This window comes from Solanum stenotomum, chromosome 8, assembly GCF_019186545.1.
Source record: "Solanum stenotomum isolate F172 chromosome 8, ASM1918654v1, whole genome shotgun sequence".
In the NCBI taxonomy this organism is placed as follows: Eukaryota; Viridiplantae; Streptophyta; class Magnoliopsida; order Solanales; family Solanaceae; genus Solanum; species Solanum stenotomum.
Genome location: NC_064289.1, coordinates 8,850,481 through 8,875,710, shown reverse-complemented (window position 1 = coordinate 8,875,710; position 25,230 = coordinate 8,850,481). Strand labels below are relative to the sequence as shown.

The 25,230-nt window shown below is 35.5% G+C and overlaps 2 protein-coding genes and 1 pseudogene across 3 annotated transcripts in view; 2 read left to right on the top strand and 1 right to left on the bottom strand.

Annotated features, from left to right (window-relative positions):
• LOC125872208 (sister chromatid cohesion protein PDS5 homolog C-like) overlaps window positions 1–24,379 on the top strand; it is a 36,867-nt gene extending 12,488 nt beyond the window's left edge. The window contains exon 19 of the mRNA XM_049552914.1: window positions 24,313–24,379. The gene's annotated coding sequence lies outside the window, so the exon portion shown is untranslated. The remainder of the gene's footprint in view (window positions 1–24,312) is intronic.
• LOC125873435 (uncharacterized) lies at window positions 807–13,081 on the bottom strand (annotated as a pseudogene).
• On the top strand, window positions 11,480–24,377 carry LOC125872209 (sister chromatid cohesion protein PDS5 homolog D-like). 2 transcript variants are annotated; one of them, XM_049552916.1, is made up of 18 exons: window positions 11,488–12,311; window positions 13,261–13,411; window positions 13,588–13,794; window positions 13,879–14,060; window positions 14,469–14,595; window positions 14,677–14,844; window positions 15,616–16,206; window positions 16,889–16,974; window positions 19,166–19,217; window positions 19,621–19,704; window positions 19,813–19,898; window positions 20,579–20,630; window positions 21,130–21,213; window positions 21,322–21,407; window positions 22,694–22,745; window positions 23,152–23,235; window positions 23,339–23,382; window positions 24,177–24,377. In XM_049552916.1, exons 2-18 carry the CDS (start codon window positions 13,292–13,294, stop codon window positions 24,181–24,183), a joined length of 2,112 nt encoding a protein of 703 aa, XP_049408873.1. In that variant the 5' UTR covers window positions 11,488–12,311; window positions 13,261–13,291; the 3' UTR covers window positions 24,184–24,377. The 2 variants fall into 2 exon arrangements, with proteins under 2 accessions (XP_049408874.1, XP_049408873.1); XM_049552917.1 differs by lacking the exons at window positions 19,813–19,898; window positions 20,579–20,630; window positions 21,130–21,213; window positions 24,177–24,377 and having other exon boundaries at window positions 11,480–12,311; window positions 23,339–23,386.
• Window positions 24,380–25,230: the final 851 nt, after the last annotated feature.

The following is a 25,230-nucleotide window of genomic DNA, read 5'->3' as shown; positions in this document are numbered from 1 at the left end:
TTCCAATGGATTAAAGAAGTAGCGAAGTTAATCATGTTTTGGTTCTAATCTCAGCATGATATGTAGGGGTACTCAAACCTAAGTTGCTCGGACTCAAGTACAGATGTACCACACAGATATAGATATAGATATAGATAATAGAAGTTGGACCCTTCGTAATAGAAATTTTGAGATTTAGGTATACATTTTCAGATACGAATATGGTTGCAGGAATTCAAATTCCTAAAATAGAGTTGTACGTTGAATTATGTGAGAAACTTATTAGGCATTATGAAGAGAAAGTATTGATCAAGAGAAGAATCCCGTAAGGAAATAAAAGGTAACAGACTGACATAGAAATTTCTCTACACAAGCTATATCTCATATCTCATTTCATTCAATTTCATCATCATTTTTGTTTTGATTATGAAAATCATATGTCAAATTTGGTTAAAGTATCCAAAATTGGTTGATCAAATTCAATACTAATTTCAGCTCATATTATATCGACATTCGACACGAATGCAACACCGAACATGAAGCATACGAGCAACTTAGATTCATTGTGCTTTGCGTGCTTTCATATCTTCACCACATGCCATGTTATTCCTAATTTTCTGTGGAATATAATTACACTATTTCTTGCTTAGATTTTTGTTTATGCTTCCATAGATAGATATAAAAGTATAAAATATTGAACAAGCACTACACATGTTACGGATTAGTTGAACTAGAAGGTCGAGTACGAGTTCGGTCCAACGTCCAAAATTTATATTTATAATTAAAAAAATTACTTACATACACAAAGAAGTAAGATTAGAACTCAATTATTGATACTTGATGTTAGTTATTCTTTCGATTGTTGGACTAGACTGAATATGTTGTAGTCGAAGTCGCTCTGCTCTTGAGCCAATGATCTGTCCCAATACAGAAGCAGCAATGGTTAATGACATAGCTGATTTAGGCATCACAACTGATTTCCTCAACATAGCTATGAAAGGAACAGCAGCATGAACTGCAGTAAACCATGATAATGAGAACTTGTCAGTGTGTTCTCTCCATATCCCTAATGGAATATTAACTGCCATTCCCAAGGCTCCAATTACTAACATCTTTGAAACTAATGGTTGCGGCCGCATAATCTTAACAAAAACAGTCCTAGCTAGTGCAGCCCTAACTGCAACAACTGCAGGTGGGCATTTGAGTTTAATTCCAGGAGGTAGCTGAAAAGCTGATGCCACATTTGGGAGAACTCCGCTAACAGCACTATATGATTTCGCGATAGGACAATTCCCTGTTTCTAACCACTCGTTCCCCATTGCCTCGTGCTTATTCGATGATTTTTCCTCAGGAAAAGGCTCTTTCTTCTTCTTCTTCGAATTCCATTTCCGAGAGAGTGAATCAAAACTAAACGGACCTCCAGATCCGAATGATGATAAACTTATCGAGGCTGTTTTTGCAATTGAAGGATAAAATTGAGAAACAGAGTACTCTGTTTCCATTTTGTTTGATTCCGATATTTGAATGCTCTCTACTCCCGCTATATGAAAATAGCTAGTACCATTCCTATTTATAAAAGTGTAAAACCTAATTTAATTAGAATTAGAAATCATATTCCTATATTAATTTGACTATAAATCTTAATTAGACACGAGTTAAGTACATTCCAAATCCTATATAAATTTGGTTTTCTATTCTAAATTTGAATTACTCTTCCAGAATGCAAAATCAATCATGTTTTGATTTCGTAGTGCATCACTCAATTTCCTTTTCTAGTATTATAATTAGACTATAGGTTAGTTTTTTTTTTTGCGCTAGGGTTACCATATATAATATATTGGGCACGCATTGCATATGTTATTTTCTTTTTTTGTTATGTGTCACTACTACAAAGTGTTTTATTACTATCTTTTTCTATAAATTTGAAGATGTTCTTTTTATATTTTTACATCACAGTAGCATATTGTTCTTTTATTATTTCTCAAAATTTAATAATGTCAATTATGAAGAATGGAACACGTTAGTAAATATGATTTTTTAAGTTTAAAGCTTCTTAAGAAAGTTTGAGTTTAGGCCTAATACGTGAAACAAGAATTGAAAAGAAAGTATCAAAGGGTAAATTTTAAGCCATAGAAGTAATTTCCCTAAATTTCTTTGTTCAAATTATTTTCATAAAGTAAATAAAACTATTTAGGATTACAACTTCCATTTTTCTATTCCTATACAGGAACAAAAAGTATCTTTAGGTAACTTTGAAGCTACAAAATTAATTTTCCTAAATTGTTTCAGTCAAATTATTTCCATAAAGTAAACCAGAACTATTTAGGATTGAATTTTTGAGGTAATATTCAAGAATGAAATTAATGTAAACAAAAAATGAAAATACAAACCGGATTGTAATTGATGAAATTTAAAGAAAAAAAAAACGAGAGAGAAAAAAGCACGAATTAAAGACTAAATTCAGATGTTAAGAACGTTACTATGTGAATTAGCAGTAGATAATTATTCCTAACAAGAACATCAATAATCCAATAACGTAAAATTTCAATTTAGCAAAAGTAAATATATTGTTATTTTTAAAAAACGTGTTTGGAGAAATTAGTCATTTTTAGATATTCTTCCTCAATAAATATTGTTTTGTTTTAATTCAAAGGACCCAGGTGGTCTGATTTATTAACTAGAAAAAAAATTTAAAAAATGTTGATATTTACAACAGTGGGCTAGCCTAAACTAAATCTGCAAAGGACAGATAAAAACAAAACCAATTAAAAATAGAGAAAGAAAAAACCAATAATCAAATAGGAAAGTGAAGAGACAAACGTAGATGAGTCCGAAATCAAGTACAACTCAATTAATTATGAAATCAAAAGGACAATAATTTAATAACAAAAATTAATAAAATTGAAGTTTTCGAATTCCAACATATACGGCGTTAAAAATTGTTGCGCTTTTGAATTTATAATTAATTTCAGTCACCGGCGACCTTGAAATTTCCAGCGGACTCCTCGATAGTTTCACTCCGTTGATCCTGAGGGAGCTGAATAGAGAAACCAATGAAGTAGAAGAAGAAGCTACAGATAAGCTTTCTTGCTACTTCGATTTGTAGATACTTCTATAGATAGATCTATCTAACTATGTACCTTGTTATTCAATTCAAGCACCGCATCCGCTTCATACCTCGACAAAAGAGATGAAAAAATGGGATATCTTCATAAAGCACACGGTACGGTATGCCTCAACGTCTTCTTTCATGAACTATTTGAATGTGATATGCGTCGTCTACTATTGCTTCATTGATGATTCATAGAATTGCTATTGAGAACAATTAGTTCTATAAATCGATCTGATTCTAAACTCAAAACAAAACTATTAGGTAAGAAACCTGTGCCTTTCCCTATTAATTATCTTCGATAGGATGAGTTTCGAAGAAACTAATACCACACATCAACAATAATCTCAAGGTTCCAGCACAAATGCAAAAACCAGATAATTTTCCGTTATTGTTTTAAGGATGTGACTTACCACTTACTAATATTTTTAAAATTAGTGAATAATAAATGACCGAACATCCTCAAACCATAATACACCAGGTATCACCAGTTGCACCAGAAAACAGTAGAAGAAAAACCTCACCCAATGTCTATGCCTTAGTCTGTAATCTTTGTACACCTTAAACTCTCACCAGGTGGCATGATAGACAGACTATATGAATTCATTTCAGACATTACATTAGAGTAAAAGTATCCTTTTCTAGTTTCCTTTAATCGCAATCATACTAATTAATGTATAAGTACCCAACCTATCTGTTGTGAAGTTGAGTGAGCCTAAAATTAGGCATACTCCACTTGTCCATATTAAGAATTTTCTTTGCTGCATTAGGAAGATCCTGAAAGTTTTCCACCATATATGTAACTGCAAAATTAACAGTTAAGTTAGCAAAAAAATCTGCCAGGGTGTTTCCTTCCCATAGAGTGTGTTTCATTTGGATAGGAACATCATTGCTCATTCTGTTGATTGCTTCAACCTCCTTAACCACACTCCAAGGCACTTCCCAAATTCCTTCGATAAAATTTGTCATAGATAACGAATCAGTCTCTATTATTAGTGGCAATAGATTCCTTTCAATGCAAAATTGAATTCCCTCTCTTATAGCCACTGCTTCAGCAACAATACCGGTTGAAAGTGGTAAGCTTCTCCCTTTAACCCCTAAAATGTCACCTTCACTGTTCCTCACACAAAAAGCAGCTGAACTAGGGCCAGGATTACCTTTGGATGCACCATTAGTATTACATTTATACCATCCAAGAGGAGGATGTAACCACCTCACAATCCTATAACTGTAACTGGGTTGCCATCTTTCCAAAACTTCGACAATATGAGGCCAACTCTTAGGTAGATTCTGGAAAAAAGGAAACTTGGATCTTATAAACGTATGAATAGTATTATTTGCATCAAAAATAATCTTCTCATAAGCATATAAACCACCATGAAGAATGATATTTCGTCTTTTCCATAAGAACCAGAGAACTATGATAGGGACAACAGCCATGACACTTTTAAATTTGTCATTTCCCTGTGCATCTCTCCACTTCATGACAGTTTGTTTAATTTGAATGAAAGGACCTTGAATTCCAGCAGCATTTGCAAAATATAACCATACCTTTTTGGCTATCTCACCGGATAGGAAAAGATGTTGTACAGTTTCAGGTAATGGTACTGTACAACAAACACAATTAGGATTTACAAACCTATCCCGACAAGCAATAGTAGTGGCCACAGGTAATTTGTTGCCCCAAATCCTCCAAGCTAAAAACCAAATTTAAAAGGCAAATCATTCACCCAAACCGGCTTATATTGGACGTTCACTTCCTTCTTGTATCTTAGTAACTCCCAAGCAGAGCTAACCTTGAACTTCCCTGTATTGTTGAGTAACCACCATGGTCTATCCGAAAGATTAGAGGGTATAAAGTTGCTCACTTGCATTCCAACATGTTCAACTATTCTTTCAGGTAGAAACTGTTGCAATTTGTCCATATCCCAGCCTTCGTCATTCATCAATTCACTAATATCCCCCAATTCTGGATAAATCTGACATTCAGGGTCTTGGTGTAATGGACCAAGCTTAGTCCAATTTTCATACCATAAGTTAGTGGTGCCACCCCTAGGTTCCCACCAAATATGTTTTTCTAGCTCAGCCCTATTCTAAAAAAAAACATGTACTTCCAAACTTGGGAACCCCTCTTCCAAAGAACTACAATAGGTATTTCTTTCTTGCAATATTTATTCCACATAAAATTTGCCCATAGTGATCTACATTTCTAAATTTCCACCATAACTTTGCAAACATAGCCTTGGATACATCAAACAGTGATCTGAAACCTAGACCACCTTCCTCTTTGGGTAAACAAACATCATTCCAAGCAACCCAATGTTTACTTCCGCCTGTTTCTTTGTTGTTCCAAAAGAACCTTGCAAAAATCTTGTGTAACTCAGTAATTACACATTTTGGTGGGACAATAACTGGTAAAATATGAATAGGGATACTTTGTAACACACTACAAATTAATGTAGCCTTACCACCATAGGAGAGCATCCTCCCTTTCCAAGTTTGGAGCTTATTTTTCACCTTTGTAATGAGCTCATTATAATCACCCTTTCTCTTCTTATCATGGGTGATAGAACACCCTAAATAAGAGAAGGGAACCGACCTCTTGAAAATCCTGTACATCTGTCAACCAAACCTACCAGTTGAGCACCAGTATTCTGATGCATGTACCAAGCACTTTTCCTTTTATTGATTAACTGGCCAGACTGATTTTCATACTTCCCCAACAATTTCATAATTTTTCGAAGTGATTTCTCATGTGCTGCTGCAAAAATGATAGTATCATCAGCATAAGCTAAGTGATTCCAATTTGCACTCCATTTAGGCATGCCATATCCGACATATTGACCATCATCAAATAAAGCATTCAAAGCTCTGGTTAAAACTTCTGCACTTAAAATAAATAATGCTGGGGACAGGGGTCACCTTGTTTGACCCCTCGAGTGGAGTGAAAGAAACCTTGAGCCTGTCCATTTACCAAGACTTAATACCAATTATTTGCAATAATTCTCCAGATGATATCAACAAACACCTCTGAGAAACCCATCTTTCTTAAAACTTTCATCAAATATAACCATGATACTCTGTCATATGCCTTAGTCATGTCAAGCTTGATGATAAGATTGGCTGGTCTTCCCCTTTTGGTGATGTCAGAAGTAATTTCCTGAGTAAGTAATACATTTTCAATAATGTTTCTTCCCTTCACAAAACCGGATTGATCAGCAGAGATTAATCTAGGTAACACCAGCTCTAGCCAATCATGAATAACCCTAGAGATAACTTTATTGACAAAGTTACTCAAACTTATAGGTCTGAGATCTGAAAAGGAGTGTATCATTTTTCTTAGGTAACAACACAAGATTGGTATGAGTGATGGATTTGGGAAGAGTGTTGCCTAAAAAGAAACTTAAAACCATCTTCCATAGATCATTGCCTACAATATCCCAACACTTCTGATAAAAAAGGCCAGTAAAATCATCAGGACCACTTGCACTGTCTCCATTTAGGTTAAAAACAACCTTTTTAACCTCTTCCATAGTGGGCATAATGTTAAGTTACCTGTGGAATATGCCTAAGGAGTGAAAAATCAGTGGCATCCCTTTCTTGAGTAAACTGTTTTTGATAGAATCTTATAGCTTCATCTTTTATCATCTCTTTATCCTCCAAAAGATCCCCTTGCTCAGTATGAATTCTGGCCAAATGTAATCTCTTTCTTCTTCCTTTCACAAGACTATGAAAGAATCTAGTATTTCTTTCCCCCTTTTCAACCCAAGTAAAACCTGCTTTTTGTTTCCAATATTCTTCCTCAAAGTGCAGATATTTTTTGAATTCTGCTTGTGCTTTCTGCATAACTTCTCTATTCACACTACTAGGGTCTTCTTCAAATAACTTTTCCTTGACTTTTACAATGTCCTCTCTAATTATCAATTGCTTGAAAATATCACCATAGACATCTTTGATCCATGAAATGAGTGCAGATTTTAGCTTCTTTAATTTCTCTTTGAAGCAAAAAAAATGGGTTATCAGCATCATCAGGAGTAGCAACAGGCCAGTTCTGACTCACCACTTGCATGAAAGTATCATGTTCTACCCAAAAGTTCAAACTTTTTAATGGTTTACTTATATTTACCACAGATTCTTCACAATTTAGCAACATTGGAGCATGGTCAGACCCAGTCCTAGACAGATGTTCAACCTTTGTATGGTTGAACCAATTTTGAAACTCATGGTTAATTAACACTCTGTCAAGCCTTTCAAAAATACAGTCCGATGCAGCTCTACCATTCCACCATGTGAAAGGACTACCTCTGAAAGACACTTCTATGAAGTCACAATCTCCAATACAGTTTGCAAAATCATCTACATCTGCAGGTTGTACATCAAGCCCTCCTAACTTCTCTTCAGCATTCAAAACCACATTGAAGTCCCCACCTATAATCCATGGAAGTACCATAGAATTGTACAACTGATAAATGTCTTCCCACAAAGCCACTCTTTGTCCACTGCATAGATCAGTGTTGCAAAAAAATCTTTATTCGAAGTAGTATCCTTAACCTTCAAAGTGATATGTTGTGCGGCATCCACTACAATATCTACCTGAAAACCATCCTTGACAAAAATCCAAATTTTTCCATTACAATTGGATCGTGCAAAAGGCATTCCCAATTGTCTCCTATATTTGTTGATGACTCTAGCATTTTGAAAAGGCTCCATTAAAGCAATAAAAATAAATTTATGCGCTTTATTAAGCATTTGTACCCTATGGAAAGCCTTTTGAGTTTGTACAGACCTAACAGTCCAAAAAAAGAACTTCATCATTAATCCTTGATCTTCTGCAAACCTCTTCTTGACCTTGTCCTAATTGGCAGGTTCCCAACAGAAGTGCCATTATTCTTCCCTTTTCTGCCAGATTTGTTACTTTTAATAGGGGTCTCTGCTTCATTTTTGTCATCCTCATCATATGAACCTTCCACTGTATTGGTAGAGCTGCTTTGTTGTGTTTTAGCCTGAGGTGGAACAAAACCTAAAGAATGTGAATCAACTTCGTCTGTGCTACTAGAATTGCTCTGTTGCTGTACTTGTTGTGTTTCAGCCTGAGGTGGTGCAAAACCTATAGAATGTGAATCAACTTCCTCTGTGTTGCTAGCACAGTTCTGCCATTGTGATTGTTGGTTTTGAAGTTGAGGTGATGTACCTATAGAGTGTGAAACAATGTCATGTAGAACTTTCATTGGTGACACTATAACTTCATTCTCCTGTGCTACAATAGTTGGATATTCAACCAGTGCCATATTATTTGTGCTTGTATCCTTATCTTGCCATTGTTGCCCTGATGATTCTATAAATGCTGCCTTGCAGATTGCATTTTCAATAACCATATTCATGCTTTCCTCCTGGTGCTGCTGATTCTCCATATTCTTCTCTTTAAGGTTAAATTAGAAGGTCTTTGCTCCTTATTCCCTGTGATTTGTTCACTATCTGATTCATGTGACTTCACCATATCTGTTGCTGTTTCTTGTTGTTGTTTGCAAGGAGTTGTATCACAATCATTCTCCTTGATTAAACTCTGGTTTGTGATATTTTCATGCTCCTTGTTAAAGTCCATCTTTTCTTCCACCGAATTGGTGCTATCAGATGGAGTTGCATCAGGCACCTCTATGGTAGAATCTTTGCTATTAGAAAATTCTCCTAGCTCTGTGGTTGTATAATTATCCAGCGCCCTGTATTTATTAAAAGTTACCAATTGTTGTTGCTTGTGATGTTGTAGTTGTTGCTGTTCTAAATTCTGCATACCTCTTCTATCTCTAACCACCTTCCAGGCCCCTGGATCTCCAACTATCCTTCCACTTGATAGGATTTTTGCTCTGCCCTTTTGAAGATTATGGACCAGTGGTGGGTGATATGATTCTTCATTCTCTTGTATATTGTCAACTGGGGCCTCTTCTACCACCTCGCTATGCAGCAACCTGCAATTGTGCAAATCATGACCCTGCATCCTACACTCCAAGCAATACTTAGGAATGTAATTGTATTTCACTGTGATCGTCTCAGTCTTCACACTTCCAGTAACTTCATCAATTACCTTCATAATCACTGATTTTGGTAGACTAGCTGCCAAATCCACTAGAACTCTAACCTTAGCACAACTAGGTCGAGTTTTATTGATAGTGGCTTGATCTAATTGCAACGGTTTCCCCACTGCAGTTGCAATTGCAAACAAACTCTCTTGACCGAAGAAAGTTGGGAGAAGATTAGGGAATGAGATCCAAGCCATAGTCTTGGTGGTTTCCTCGTCAATCTTAAAGTTTACATCGTAGATCAATGTCCTCATTAGGTATGAATAACCTTCCTTACATGTAATATAAAATGCTCCTTTAGAAATGAGATTGATGTAATCCTCCTTAGAAAATAGTCTGATTAGAATGTGTTTATTTCTAAACAATCCTATTTTGCAATTACCTTTGATGTTGCATTGTTTAGGGATCGCCTCTCTTAAGTCCTCCATATCTAGCCAACCATGAGCAAACTTACCAACAACTGCTAACTGCAAATCCTCTTTAATGTCATTCTCAAAAAAAAAAATCCTCTTTAATGTTCATTTGTTCCACTTCTGCCACTGTCCACTGAATATGTGGTATCCCATCCACATATGTTACTGACTTGCTGGGGACTTCCATTGACACATATTCTTGGTTTTATAACAGGTTTGAAAAGGAGACGTCCTTGGTGAAAGAATAAGTATTCAAGTTATCATTTGTTTTGTTGCCTCCTAGAACTGGAAACTCCAAACTACTTGTTAACAAAGGAGGGTCAGCCACCTTCAAAGGCTGACCTCCACCGGCGCCGGACATAAGTTTAGGCAATCATAGGGTAGGGTTTGCGTACTTTGCTCTTTCAAAGTTTAGTCAATAGACACTTTTGTTGATAGAACCTTCACAGGTTAAATTACTCAATTAATTTAACAAGTATTTTACGTTTGTTAATCATCAAATTATCATATGAGTCAATAAAAATTACACTTGTAATATTTTATTGATAAATTACTCAATTAATTTACAATTATATTACGTTTGTTACACTTGTGAATTACACTTGTCCTTAATGAGTGTAATTTACATGGATTGTCATGTCATGAATTGTCAAAAAGAGGAAAGAAATTACTATAAAGAGAATTATTAGTCGCCACAGTACAGTGGTCATCATGGTACTTTTCCAAATTAGACCTCAATCAAGCATGACACTACCCATTGTACCCAAGTTCCAAATAATATCTAAAGGATAAAACTGTCAATTCCTCATCGGCTTATATGTATGATGGGGAATTCTTAACCCATAGAATTCAAATTCTGCATCCGTGATTTCAAATTGTTTGTGGTTTCACTATATGTCTAAGTGTAACACATCCGAAATTCTGAACTGTTTGATTTTTAAATAAATAAATTTGTAGAGATATCAGAAGAAGATAAGTAAGATGAAGAAATTCATATTGAAGTCGTTTGGGTTTGTTGGATAAGTATAAAATAATTTGTGGCCTAATTCATCCATGCTACGGAATAAGCGTAGATTTAATAATTGTAACCAAGTTTCCAATGGATGAAAGAAGTAGCAAATTCAATCATGTTTTGGTTCTAATCATGATATGTAAGGGTATTCATAGCTAAGTTTCCAACCACTCATTTCCCATTGCCTCGTGCTTATAAGATGATTTGTCTTCAGAAAATGGTTTTCTCTTCTTCTTCGAATTTCATTTCCGAAAGAGAGAATCAAAACTAAAAGGAGCTCCTAATCCGAATAATGATAAACTTATCGAGGCTGTTTTTGCAACTAAAGGATGAAATTGAGGGGGGGAGTACTCTGTTTCCATGTTGTCATTAGAAAGTTGACATATTTCTGAAAGTGGGATAACCCATCTTTTCCATGGAAGACTATTGGAAGTTTAATCAATTAGTTCCGTCTTTTTTCATTGTGTTAAGCCAACATAAGCCCCATACTGGTTTCAGTATCCACAACTATGGATTCCAATTATTGTTTCCTTTTTCCTTTCATCAAATATGATATTCTACTACCCTTATTTGTTAGTCGACCATTGTCTTTTCTTTTGCCCACTATTGGAATCATAGAGCACATCATATGGGAATTCAATCGAAATTGTGTTCCTCTCATGCATCAACTTAATACTGACCCATATGAAACCTACAAATACATTAATCAACTGAAGTTGATCGAAGCTCAAAGGAGCTATGCATTGCAAAATTGTGTTTTCTAGCTTAAAATAGAAAAGATAAATTTGAGTTCTCTTGAAAGTTCGGATCCAAGCAAGCATAAGACCAACTTGTAAAAACGAAAATCAGCTTATTTTTTATGAATATGAATATGAATATGAATATGAGCTTATTTACTAGTATAAGCAACCATGTCTACCTACAGAGTAAATTAGATACATGATTCCATCGAATTTCTGAACATATATAATATAAGCGGTATATTTTCCAAAACTGAAAGAGTTCATATCCGAATACTGATCTTCATTATGAATAGAAACTGCTACATTCCAGTTACCTGCACAGCTTCTGAGGCAGCGAGACAAACCAATTACCTGCACAACTTCTGAGGCAGCGGAGACAAAAGATGCACAACTTCCGAGCAGCGGAAACAAACAAATCATCTGCACAACTTCTGAGGCAGCGCAGACAAAAGATGCACAACTTCTGAGGCAGCGGAAACAAACAAATTACCTGCACAACTTCTGAGGCAGCGGAGATATAAGAGGATGTGAACTCAGAGATGAGATTGAGGAAAAAAAGAAAGAAGGCCGTAAAGGGAGAGTGACATCAACAACAGTAGCACGGGAACCATTCCTTTCCCAAAACGGAAAATTCAGCTCCGACTCGGAGAATCGGCTAAGGGATTTTCTGTGCACTACTCTCCTCGGACTTGATTTCTGCTGTTGTTGCGGTTGGCTGATCAAGCCGATGTTGCCTGGTGGAGCTCCGATTGTATTCCGATTACCAGTTCGAATTCCGACCTAACCGGGTTATTCCTTTCCCAATTTGTTGATCCGACAAGCCTGACCCGTTGGCCCGAGAAGCTAGTAGGTTCCCAGGGTGACGTGGCATTTTGATGAGTTGGCGGATTCTCAACAACCTGGTGCTTTTCCACGTCGGAAGTGACCTGGCCCCTACCTGTTTTGTATAAAATTTCTTGATGTGTGTTACCGAAAATTAAGGTACAACCCTTCGTTGCACTTCATTTTGTTTGATTTTGTTTCGTGATATAAAATGATATAAGCATCCTCTATAACTTGCAAATTGATATTTATGTCTTTTAACTTTGAATGTACATAAATATATTTAAATTAGTATAAAGTTAAATAAGTAAATACATAAGTCATAAATAATATAAATCAATTGTTGTAAAACGAGTGTATCTCATGTGAATTGTCATATAGGATGAGTGTATTTAATATGAATTGCCATTTAAGATGAGTGTATTTCATGTGAATTGTCATTAAAGACAAATGTATCTCATGTGAATTGTCATGTAGGATGAGTGTATCTCACGTGAATTGTGATGTAGGATTACTGTATCTCATATGAATTGTCATGTCAGGACAAGAGTACCTCACATGAATTGTTGTGTAGGAGGAGTATATCTCACGTGAATTGTCATGTAGGACGAGTATATTTCACGTGAATTATCATGTTAAGACAAGAGTATTTCACGTGAATTATCATGTTAGAACAAAAGTATCTCACGAATTGCCTTGTTAGAACAAGAATATCTCACATAAATTATTATAAAGGACAAAAGTATATCACATGAATTGTTTTATGTCACGTAGGACAAGTGTAAGTCACATTAATATTTTAAAAAAAGTTATACCTCGGACATTACCCAAAGCACTCAAATTCCAAATATCATTTAAAGGATAAAACTGTCAATTCCTCTCATCACTTCAACATTAAAGTTGAAAGCGGTAACTCCCCATTTGGCCATTTGCTCTGTTTGCACTTTTGCATAGGTACTAACGTTCCTATTGCATACAAGTAAGCAAATTGAAAAAACGTGAGTTTGTAAAAATCTTTTGTTTAAATGCTACTTTTGCTACAGTTCTTGATAGAAGTGTTATTTTGCTACTCTGCATTTCTTTGTTGAAGTGTTAATTTTTGCTACAGTTCTTGTTTTTGAAACAGAGTTCTTCTGGCAATGGCTAGTTCTGGCTCCTCCTGTGCTGACTGGAAAAAGATGGAAGACGAGTTCACAGCTTATGGGATGAGCCTCATGAATCCTCCCTCTTCCATTGATGAGCTCTTCAAACTTCTTCAGGTAAAAATCAATTTTTTTATTTGAATGAGATGAAATCACAACAAAAAATGAGATGGAAGTGGGAATTGCTGTTCTACTATAACGATTTTGGACTGGAAAATGGAAGTGATAATCTTTTTTTTTCCTGTTAAATTCATGCAATTTATGGCTTACTGTTTTCCCCTTTTCTTTGTCAGAAAGTTGAGTCTTTACTGAAAATGGTAAGTCAGGACCCATTTGATTCGACCACAAGTGCAATTAAACCTTTAATGAAAGCACTGGTTAGGAATGATCTATTGGGGCATACGAGTGAAGATGTCAAAGTTTCAGTGATTTCTTGTATCACTGAAATTTCTCGAATATATGCCCCAAAGTACCCTTACAATGATCATAGACAAATGGAGGTAGAACTACACCATTCTAACTTATCTTTCTGTTTTTACATCAATATTTTTTCCTTTTTTCACCCTGGCCATTTTCTTTGTCAGGAAATTCTCCGGCTAACTGTAATGGCTTTAAAAAAGTTAGCTGATGTTACTAGCCGCAGCTACCGGAAGGTGGTCCGAGTTCTGGAAATATTCACAAAAGTAAGGTTAAGTGCAGTGGTATTGGACCTCGAAAATGAAAAGCTAATCATCGAGATATTCAAAGTCTTTCTCGAGGTCATCAGGTATTCTGTCAAAATTCTCTTTTCCATGGATATTATCATTATTCTCTGATTCTTCAATGTTATGTAGAGTTCCGGTTTGTTTCTTTCCAACAACAAAGTCAATTACCTTCGGATTAAATTTGGGTGAAATGTAAATTTCATAAGGATGTTGCAGTGTGTTTTGTATTTTAACTGCTTATCCATTAAAAGTAATATTATCTGAAATACGCTTATGCATTGAAACACTGCTCAACCGTACGTGCTATTCAGTTGCTTGCATATACTCCATTTGAGTCACACCTAAGCATGTAGGAGACTGTTGACATTGTAAACTATGCAATTTTGTGCCAGTGTATGAGCATAAGGTTATTCTAGAGATAATATTTCTCTGAGATGCTGGCTATAGTAATATTTATATTTTCTATGAAGGCCCTACCATCCTCATAATATATTCACTTGGATGAAAGAAATCATGACTCGGCTCATAAAAGGCAGTGATGAAATCTCAGTAGATCTTCTACGGCTTCTTCTTGATAGTCTCAAAATTGATAATCAGGTAATAATCAATCTCCTATGAACCTCTTTGTTAAGAATATTTCTTTGGCACTTTTCTAATCCAGTAGTTTCTTTTATCCAGATGGATTCACCCGTTGCATCACACTTGGTGGAGGAAGTCCTAAAAGACTGTGCTGCCATTGTTAAACCTTACTTTGCAGAAGCCCTAAAGTCAATGAGCTTAAATTCTGGTGATTATGCCGAAACGGTTGCCTTATTATGCAATGAAATGCCAAAAGGAAAAGAAATGGTATGTTTTATTCATAACTATCTTGTCTACACCTAAACAATGGCTGCTTGGTTTTCTAGAGAAATGTTTATTGATATGATGCTTTGTTTAATGTTGATACTTCACTTTCATTGTCTATACATCCAAGCATTCATTTACACATATAAGTGGGCATAAACATCATGCTTAAAAATGTCGTATTTTCCTTCTTTCTTGTGAGCGATGGTAGACTAGATACTCAGTAACTTCATATCGTTGATAAAATTAGCACCTCTGTCTCATTACTGCAGTTTTGCTCTATATAAATGCCAACCACATCCCTCTTTGGGCTCCTGGTCCAAGCTTCAGTTGGGGGCGTGAATGGAGTGGTGTGCTTATATGAACTTGGCTATCCTGCCTTTCATAAGCTAGCTTTTGGGGTTTAGTTAGACCCAAATGCCATATCTTTACAGAAACATACAGTTTTTAAAGATTTTTTCCCTTTGCAGAAACATACAGTTTTTAAAGAACTTTTCCTTATTGTAAACATACATCACTCAAAGGAGTTAGAACCAACATTAGAATAACTCCACTCAGTTTACATTAGAATATACTCTAGTGTTGCATTTAGTTAACAAGATTTTGGTATTGGCTCTAATGCAATATTCAGCCCAAAGAGCAGGGGATGCCAAGGAGACTAAGTGCTTCTATTGTGTTTAATTATTACTAGGATGCTACAACAGTTTCAGTTGTGAATAGATAATAGTATTAACAGATTTTTTTCATTTCCTCTTCTCTTATTTTTTTTATCAGATGGCAACTGAAAATGCACCTGATACTGTACATCACATAAAAGTTGGTCCATCTGAGGCTAAATGTTGTGAGCCAGCGCGGCAGGATGACACTCACAGGGAGAAGCTAAAGGATACTTGTACAACAAACATCATGAAACCTGTCAATCCAGAAGATGTGCAACCAGCAACAAATGTGCCAAAAGAAAACCAGGAAGGGACTGGAAGTCATGAACTTACAGGTAGTCATGGTCATTTGTGTCAGCCCAAGAGAAAAGAGATCCCGATAAATGATGATGATGAGCTGGTTGTGTTAATTCCAATAGGAGATGTGCCGCAATCCCAAGTTCAGAAAAAAGATTCTCTTCATTTAGGTCTCACTTGGGGAGAGAGAACCAAGCGCACACTATGTGCCAAAAGAAAACGAGGAAGCGACTCAAGGAAGAATGAGTCTGCTTCAGATTGTGACGCCGAGAGAACATCTGAATCTAGCATAAAAAATGAAGAAGGAAACCTCAAAGAACACAAGGAGCCAACACTGCAACAAATTTTTGGAATGAAACTGAGGAAGAAGAAGAAGAAAACAACTAATATTGAAGAATCTGGAGATAAGGTTGACAACCGTACAGCTCAGTAACAGTTATTTCAAGATCTTTTCTAATTTATTTATGCAATGACCAAATTATTATTTTCCTTTTGCAATTCTCTTTTTTACTTGTGAGCTGCACAGGCTACTAAATTATCAGTCAAAGATGAAAATCACATAAACAAATGTGCTAATTATAAATCCGGGAGGAAGTTGGCAACAAGGAAACATGAGGTACTGATCTATAACTATATGTAGATTTATCTCCTATCTGTGTAACCTCCATATATGCAATTATCAGAGCTTTGTATGAATGGATGTAAGCTGTTGAAATGCTTCATAAACTGATTTGGTATCTTACATTTTGCAACTTCACTGATTTTTAAGAACTTCCCTTCACCGGAAACTATTTTCTGGCTCTTTAATGTGACAACTTTTGCAACAAAAATATTTTCCCTCTTTTGAAGTTGAGCAGATACCAATCTTTCCATAATTCATTACATATCATAGAAATGACGGTAATTCCGCTTTGTTTTAAAAGTGGTTCTCCTGACTAGAGAAGAATAGCTTAGTGATTAGCCTCCTCCACCTTCAACCAGTAGGTTGAGGGGCTGAGTCACGAGAAGGAGATTAAAAGGATTTTTAAGAAAAAAGTGGTTTTGAATGCTTTCAAATTCTGAAGCACCGTGGCTCTAATTTTTCCATTCAGGATTCTGAAAGCGCTCGTACGAGCAAAGATTATGGTGCAGAACTGATCGGCGCTAAAATAAAAGTTTGGTGGCCATTGGAGCAAGCGTAAGTTCTTTAAAATATTAATGTGAGGACTGCAACACCATTGTAAATTTATTGTACTTGTCACACCCGTCGATCCTGCACGCACACTCCTTTTTGAAACTTGATGTAACTTTCAGTTATTGAGTTTGTTCTTTAAAACATTGCCTTGCCTGCTAGGCTTTATGTGCAAGAATCTCCTTCGATGGCATTATACTCCTATAAGTTTTTGAATTGATGGTATAGATCTAGTACTAGCATGGGTTTTATCCTTAACTTCGTCTTCTACCTTGGCTCATTCGGTATTTCTTGAGATTCTGTAAGCAGAGCTCAAACTTGGAGACCATGCCTCCACGTGATGGCAGTTGTCGGCAGAGTCACACTATCTCAAGCGACCTACTCTCATTATGGTTTCACCCCTATGTAATCTGGAAGTCATGTAGGACATGACAAAACCATCTCAAGCAACCTTCTCTCATTTAATCATTAATGTATGCTACTTGCACCTTCTAGCAAATGTGGTCATTTTTAGTCTCATATAATTATGCATCGTCGCACATCCATCTTAGTATCGCATCTCTGCGACACTTATCTTGTGGATATGTTGCACTTTAGAGGCCCAACATTCATTGTCGGTCTTATAATTATTATGTAAAGCTTAAAATCTATCACATAATATTTCTCCATTTAAATCATCCAGTTTTAATTCTATTGAGTAACATCTTCATCTATCACTTCATCCTTCTGGAACAACGAGAGTCTAGATATCTAAATTGTTTGCATTTAGGCACGTCAATCCAGTCTAGTTTCACCTCAATTTAGTTCTTCTCATGTTGACTAAACTTTAGAGTTAAGAGCATATATTTAGTCTTAATTTTACTCATCGTATCCGAAAACCCTTGCTCTCTAAAGTGCTTCTAAACAGTTCAAGTTTTCGGTTGACACCCTTACTGGTTTCGTCGATTAACACAATTTCATCAGCAAATGGTGTAGGACCTCACATAGTATTATGTTGGTTAGTTCATTAATAACTAGAGTAAACAAGTAGTACCTCAATGACGATCCTCAGTGAAAACCCACGGTTATAGGAAAATCAACTCCTTTGTATCTCTTACTAGTTCTCAAGCCAGTGACAACTCCGTCATACATGTCCTTTATGAATTTTACATATTTATTATGAATTTCTTTCTCCTCCATCACCCACCAAAGGACCTTCCATGGTACTTCTTATGCTTTATTTGGGTTGTTGAACACGATAGCCGGTAGGTATGTCTCTTCTCATAATAAACTTCCATCAATCTTGTTAGAAGAGTGATGATAATCCACTTCTCAAACAGAAGTGTACATGGTCGTTGCAATAAAATTTACCCAACTAAGAGTCGGGGTCGAATCCCACATGGAACAATATACTAGGGTAACCAAGTTAGTTATGGAATTGTTACCAATTAAGCTAACCAATTGATTTTGAATTATTTGATTTTGTTTAAAAATAATAAAGATAAAATCTATCCAGAAAGCAGGTAAAATGATCAATGAACTTGCAAGAAAGGAAAACAAGAGATATGGAAATTAAGGAATTGATTATCATCAAGAACGATACATTACAAATAATTAACTAATAATAAACATGGAACACGTAGTTAGCCTTGGAATCTCAATTGCCCACTAATGTCGCTTGACTATTTAGCGGGTTTATCTTAGCTAGTTCTTGAAAACCAACTAGGAGATACTAATTATATTTCAATATTGGGCTACACTTAAGTTCTTCCTAAAATGTGGTCTTGATGTTGCTCCGCAGAACTAGAAATGTGGTTTGCAAATGGGCTTCATGACATGTTATTCTTGATTGCAGACAGGAATGTGGTCCGCAGAACAGCAATGGGACCACAAAAGATCATCGGATTTTGGTCTTCAAAGTCCTTTATATTCTGTCTCTTTTTGTGGCTGACAGACCCATTATGAGTTGGCAGGAATGTAGCCTCTGTTGTAGATCTGTCAGGCATAAATCCGAACTGGTTTCTGTTACTCGATGTTCTATCACTCTTTCCCCGAGTTTCATTGTATACTCATTAGTTTAATACCATTATTGTTCCACAACTTTGAATATCTCTTTGTTCTTCATGTCATTGTATCTACCAATTCTAATTTTACTTTATCTTGAATAAGAAGGAAGAATCTACCTACTAATATCTCATCTTAAATTTTCTCTTTACAGGTTTTACGAGGGAGTCATTTCTTCTTTTGATTCTGAGACAAACAAACACAAGGTGACGAGAATATTTATTTTTATGAACTCTTGTCATTCTTATTTTATAAAACAATTCAACATCCTTGACCATGTAAACCCTTGTATCATTTGTTTTCAAAAAAAATCTCCTACCACTGCTAATATACCTGCAAGTAAAACTAACTCCATGTTAAGTTAAATGGGGTCGGAATAGCCGAATCTATTTAACTCTTCAAAATCAAGATCTGCCATGTAAATCCCTTTTTACATACAGGTACAACCTTACTGTTTGGGGACCTCTTTGTTGTAGACCCTGTTCTTAAATATGCTGATCGTGAAGTAGCATTGTCTAACTTGAACCATATTTTATTGGCTTTAACATTTCGCAGAAAATCCTCCTGAAAGTTCAAATGACCGGTGTTGTTTGGTGTTTCCGTTTTTAGGTCGTATATGATGATGGTGAAGTAGAGAAATTGAGACTACATAAAGAACGATGGGAAATGCTTGAAGACAATTCATCTCAAAAGGTTCTCTACCCATCTGATATACTGTTGTTTCTGACAGATTTCATATTAGAAAGTGGTTCCAAGTGTTTTCATGTCTGAAGCCCTCGTCGTTCTAATTTTTTGTTTCAGGATTCCAAAAGGCCTTGTTCCATCAAAGATTATGGTAAGGAACTGGTTGGCGATAGAATAAAAGTTTGGTGGCCATTGGATGAAAAGTAAGTACTTTGGAATATTGATGTGAGCACTGCGAATCATTGTAAATTTGTTGTATTAATCACACTCGTCCAACTAACCATCCTGCGTGCACACACTTTTCAGCAACTTGATGTAGCCTTCAGTTATCGAGTTTATGCTCTAAAATATTGGCTTTGCTGCTAGGCTCTATGTGCAAGAACCTTGTTCCTCCCAGTTACTTATACTCCTATGTCTTTGGATTTGATTGTATTGCAAGAATACTAGCATGTGTTTATTTGTAACTTGCATTATTCCTTGGTTCATTCAATATATCTTAAGTAGTACCCTCTGTCCAAATATACGCCTCAGTTTTCTATTGGGCACGAAGTTTAAGAAAGAAAGAATGACTTTTGATACTAGTCGTCTAAAACATGCCATGGATATTCTGTGGCTATAAAATCATGGCATAGAGGGTAAAATGGGAAGTTCAAATTTAAATTATATCTAGGTTCTAATTATAAAAGGTGTAATTTCTTTTTGGACAGTCTGAAAAGGGAAGTGTGTCACTCTTTCCCCGAGTTTCATGCCATTATTGTTCGCACAACTTTGAATATCTCTTTGTTCTTCATATCATTGTATCTACCAATATTTATTGTACTTTTTCTTGAATAAGAAGGAAGAATCTAGCTACAATTTCTCATCTTAAAGTTTCTCTTTATAGGTTTTACGAGGGAGTCATTTCTTCTTTTGATTCAGAGACAAACAAGTACGAGGTGACAATATTATTTATTTTTATAAATTCTTGTCATTGTTTCTATAATTTAGAATGTTTTTTAAGTTACTTATATGTTCCATTTTATTTTATACACTTCTCATTTCGGGATATATTTTAATGTTTAATGCATGTACATTAAACCCACAACAACAAGAATTCAACATCCTTGATCAGTTTAAACCCATGTAACATATGTTTCCAAAAAAGTTCTCCTACCACTGTTAGTATACCTGCAAGTAAAACTAACTCCATGTTAAGTCAAAAATATCCGAATCTATTTAACTCTTCAAAATCAAGATCTGCCATGTAAATCCCTTTTTACATACAGGTACAACCTTACTGTTTGGGGACCTCTTTGTTGTAGACCCTGTTCTTAAATATGCTGATCGTGAAGTAGCATTGTCTAACTTGAACCATATTTTATTGGCTTTAACATTTCGCAAAAAATCCTCCTGAAAGTTCAAATGACCGGTGTTGTTTGGTTTTTCCATTTTTAGGTCGTATATGATGATGGTGAAGTAGAGATTTTGAGACTACATAAAGAACGATGGAAGATGCTTGAAGACAATTCATCTCGAAAGGTTCTCTACCCATCTGATATACTATTGTTTCTGAAAGATTTAGTATTAGAAAGTGGTTCTAAGTGTTTTCATGTCTGATGCACTCGTCGTTCTTATTTTTTGTTTTAGGATTCTAAAAGGACTTGTACCATCAAAGATTATGGTAAGGAACTCGTTGGCGCTAGAATAAAAGTTTGGTGGCCATTGGATGAAAAGTAAGTACTTTGGATTATTGATGTGAGCACTGCAAATCATTGTAAATTTGTTGTACTAATCACACTCACCCACCCAACCATCCTGCACACACACACACTTTTCAGCACTTGATGTAGCCTTCAGTTTTCGAGTTTATGCTCTAAAATATTGGGCTTGCCTGCTAGGATATGTGCAAGAACCTCGTTCCTCCAGTTACTTATACTCCTATGTCTTTGGATTTAATGGTATTGCAACAATTCTAGCATGTGTTTATTTGTAGCTTGCATTGTTCCTTGGTTCATTCAATATTTCTGAGTTACTCCCTCTATCCCAGTATATGTCTCAGTTTTCTATTGGGCTCGAAGTTTAAGAAAGAAAGAAAGAAAGAACGTTTTTGATACTTGTCGTCTAAAACATGCCATAGATTTTTCTGTGGCTATAAAATCATGTCATAGAGGGTAAAATGGGAAGTTCAAATTTAAATTATTTCTAAATTCTAATTATAAAGGGTGTCATTTCATTTTGGACAGGCTAAAAAGGGAAGTGTGTCACATTAAACAGGATAAATGAAGTATATGTTAGTTCATGATCCTTGATGCTTTAAGCAGAGTTCCCTGCATATTATGGCAGTCATAGGCAGAGTCAGACTGTAACCTTTTGTTGTTAATGGGTTCCTGAGTTTCCAATGCAGTTTGTTTGTCTAAAAAGCTGATATTTTCTTGTGCTACATCTTTTTGGCTAGGCTAACAAAAGCATTATGGATTACAATGGGTTCTGCATGTAGCTTACAGGATAGTTAAAGTATCCTTTCTGTTCAGATCACAAGTATGTGAAAAAATATCTGTCATTTTTCAATTTACTCTAAACCATTCATACTAATGTATCAATAACTTGGTCCTTTTCTCTTTTCCTTTTTCTCCTCTCTGCCTCATTCTCCATCCAAAAGGATCAGCCACGTATCAAACAACCAACCTCCACTACAATGTGACCGATCATAGTATTTACCTTTGGTAGATTTCTCCTGTTGGTTGCTTCTTGTATGAAAGTTCGAAACAGGCTAATGTTGCTGGCGATATTACTATTATATATATTTGATTCATTTTGAGTTATTCTTTTTGCAAGTACTTGTTGGCTCACAATTCCTCTGCAAACATAACACAGTGAAATAGATAACAATGTAAAAATTGATGAGTTACTGTGGATATACTCAGTTTGGACTGTAGTTCAGAAACCCTATATAGTGACTCGTGGTGTGTCAGAAGGAAGAATCTGCTACATTTTCTCATCTTAATGTTTCTCTTTGTAGGTTTTACGGGGGAGTAGTTTCTTCTTTTGATCCTGTGGAGAGGAAACACAAGGTGATGAGATTATTATGAAGCCTTGTCATTGCCTCGCTAAATTCATAATTTTCTTTGAGTTACTGTTTATGTTTAAACACTTCTCATTCATATTTATAGATCTGTTTGAACCCTAGTATCATATGTTTCCTTATCTAAATAATTTCAGGTGACTTATATGTTAATTAATATTAATTATATCTCCATGTTGTGTCAAATGGGGTCACTTAAACTAGGGAATAGCCGAGTCTATTTAACTATTCAAATTCATGATCTGCCACCAAGGAAGGGAAATATAAATTGATCGTGAAGTAGAAATCTTACCTAACTTGCACATGTTTTACTGGCTTTAATGTTTTGCCAAAGTTCCTCCTGAAAATTCTAAATGACCAAAGTTGTTCTGGACTTCTGGTGTTTCTCTTCTTAGGTCGTATATGATGATGGTGAAGCAGAGAAATTGAGACTACATAAAGAACGATGGGAGATGCTTGAGGATAATTCAACTCAAAAGGTTCTTTACCCGTCTGATATATACTGTTGTCTCATACAGATTTCATATTCTTGTTGCATTTATATTTGTTTTGATGTTATTCTTTTTGGTGCAATCTGTACAGGACCATGGATTAGACTTTCAAGGCCATGCTGTTTCATCTGCTACGTAAGTTTTGATTCTAATTTTGTTATAACATTTGGGATATCCAGCTTCAATTGTTGTGCTTCACTTGTGCATACCAAATTATTTTTTTAGGATTTGTCCAGCACATCACCTTAGTCATGTCAATATATTTGGTCCTACTTGTAGCTCAGAGAGAGAATTTCCATTTATGTAAATCTTTGTTTGGATATATATATATAAGTCAACCCAAAACAAACTATCTATGCATGTCTCTACCTGGAGAGTCGAGGCTAATTACCAGCCTTCCTTCTCTTAATGTTGTCAAAATGTGACATATCAGAGCAAATCTCCCCACCTAAATGAAATTGGTATTCCCAGAAGGTATCTTAATAGATAATTCACTTTGCAAATTCTTAATGTTGTCAAAGTTTGAAATTTCAAGCTAGTTACACCACCTGAAAGAATTGGTTTACCAAGAGGAAGTATCTAAGAACATACACTCTTGGCAAAAGTTTTTCTTTTCCCGTGTGAGGGGGATAACGTGGTTGTACTCTCATTTCTTAGTTTCAAGCATGGTATCAGGAAAATCTCTCTCTTAAGCAGGCACTAAGTGTATTTCATGCACACTATTGACACTTTATATGTTTTTGTTTGTTTTTGTTTGATGAACTGGAGCAGGTCTTAAATGAAGAAAGTAAAAAGAAACTCCTCGACAGGGCCAAACATCTCTTCATCCAAAAGGTCTTTCTGTTTGTTACACTCGTACCCAGTAGTACTGCATTCAAACCTGAATATTCAACGTTTTTTCTTAAACGAGTTGTAATTTTTATCTCCAGGTCATAAAGTACCGCAGAGTAGAAGGGCACTGAATCAGTGGAAATTTCTGTTGTGGATAGGGAAGAAAACTCAACTGCTGGAAGTCTTGAAGAACTTTCATAAAGCAGTGTGATATAAGTGTAACTACTAAATTAGGTTTACCATTAAGGGATGTGATCCAATTGATTGGAGAAATGAGATGCTAGTCTTAGAATATATGAGCAGCAACAAAAACTGAGCTTGTCATGCTTGTAGATTTATTGTATGTAGCTACAGGCTGCTCTTGGTGTTTACTAATACTCGGCAGCTTATATGTATATGATTAAATTACTGATGTTGGAGAATTCAGAACCAATAAAATTCAAATTATGAATCTGCGATTTTCAAATTGGTTGTGGTTTCATTGTATGTCTAAGTGTAACTTATCTGAAATCCATATACTATCTGATTTTTAGTTAAATAAATGTGTAGAGATCAAAGAACAAGACTGGTAAGATGAAGAAATTCAGATTAGACTATACTAAGGATGATTTAGATTTCCAAAACATTGAAGTCGTTTGTTTTTGGTGGATAAGGTTAAAGATTATTTGTGGCCTAATTCATGCATGCTTACGGAATAAGAGTAAACTGGTGATGTGAGCAACTTAGATTGTGCAGTTGCGTGCTTTCATATCTTCACCATATGACATGTTATTCCTAATTTTCTATGGAATATAACTAGACTATTTCTTGTTTAGGTTTCTTTGTGCTTCCATATAAGAAGTATAAAATATTGAGCAAGCACTGCACATGTTATTTCTTTTTGTACTGCGATACACTGAAACACGGCATTGGTTGACCTAGAAGGTCAACGGTCCAACGTCCAAAATTTATATTTATAATTAAAAAAAAATTATTACATGCGTACAAAAGTTAGATTAGAACTCAATTATTGATAATACTTGATGTCAGTTGCGTGCTTTCGTATCTTCACCACACGCCATGTTATTCCTAATTTTCTATGGAATATAACTAGACTATTTCTTGTTTAGGTTTCTTTGTGCTTCCATATAAGAAGTATAAAATATTGAGCAA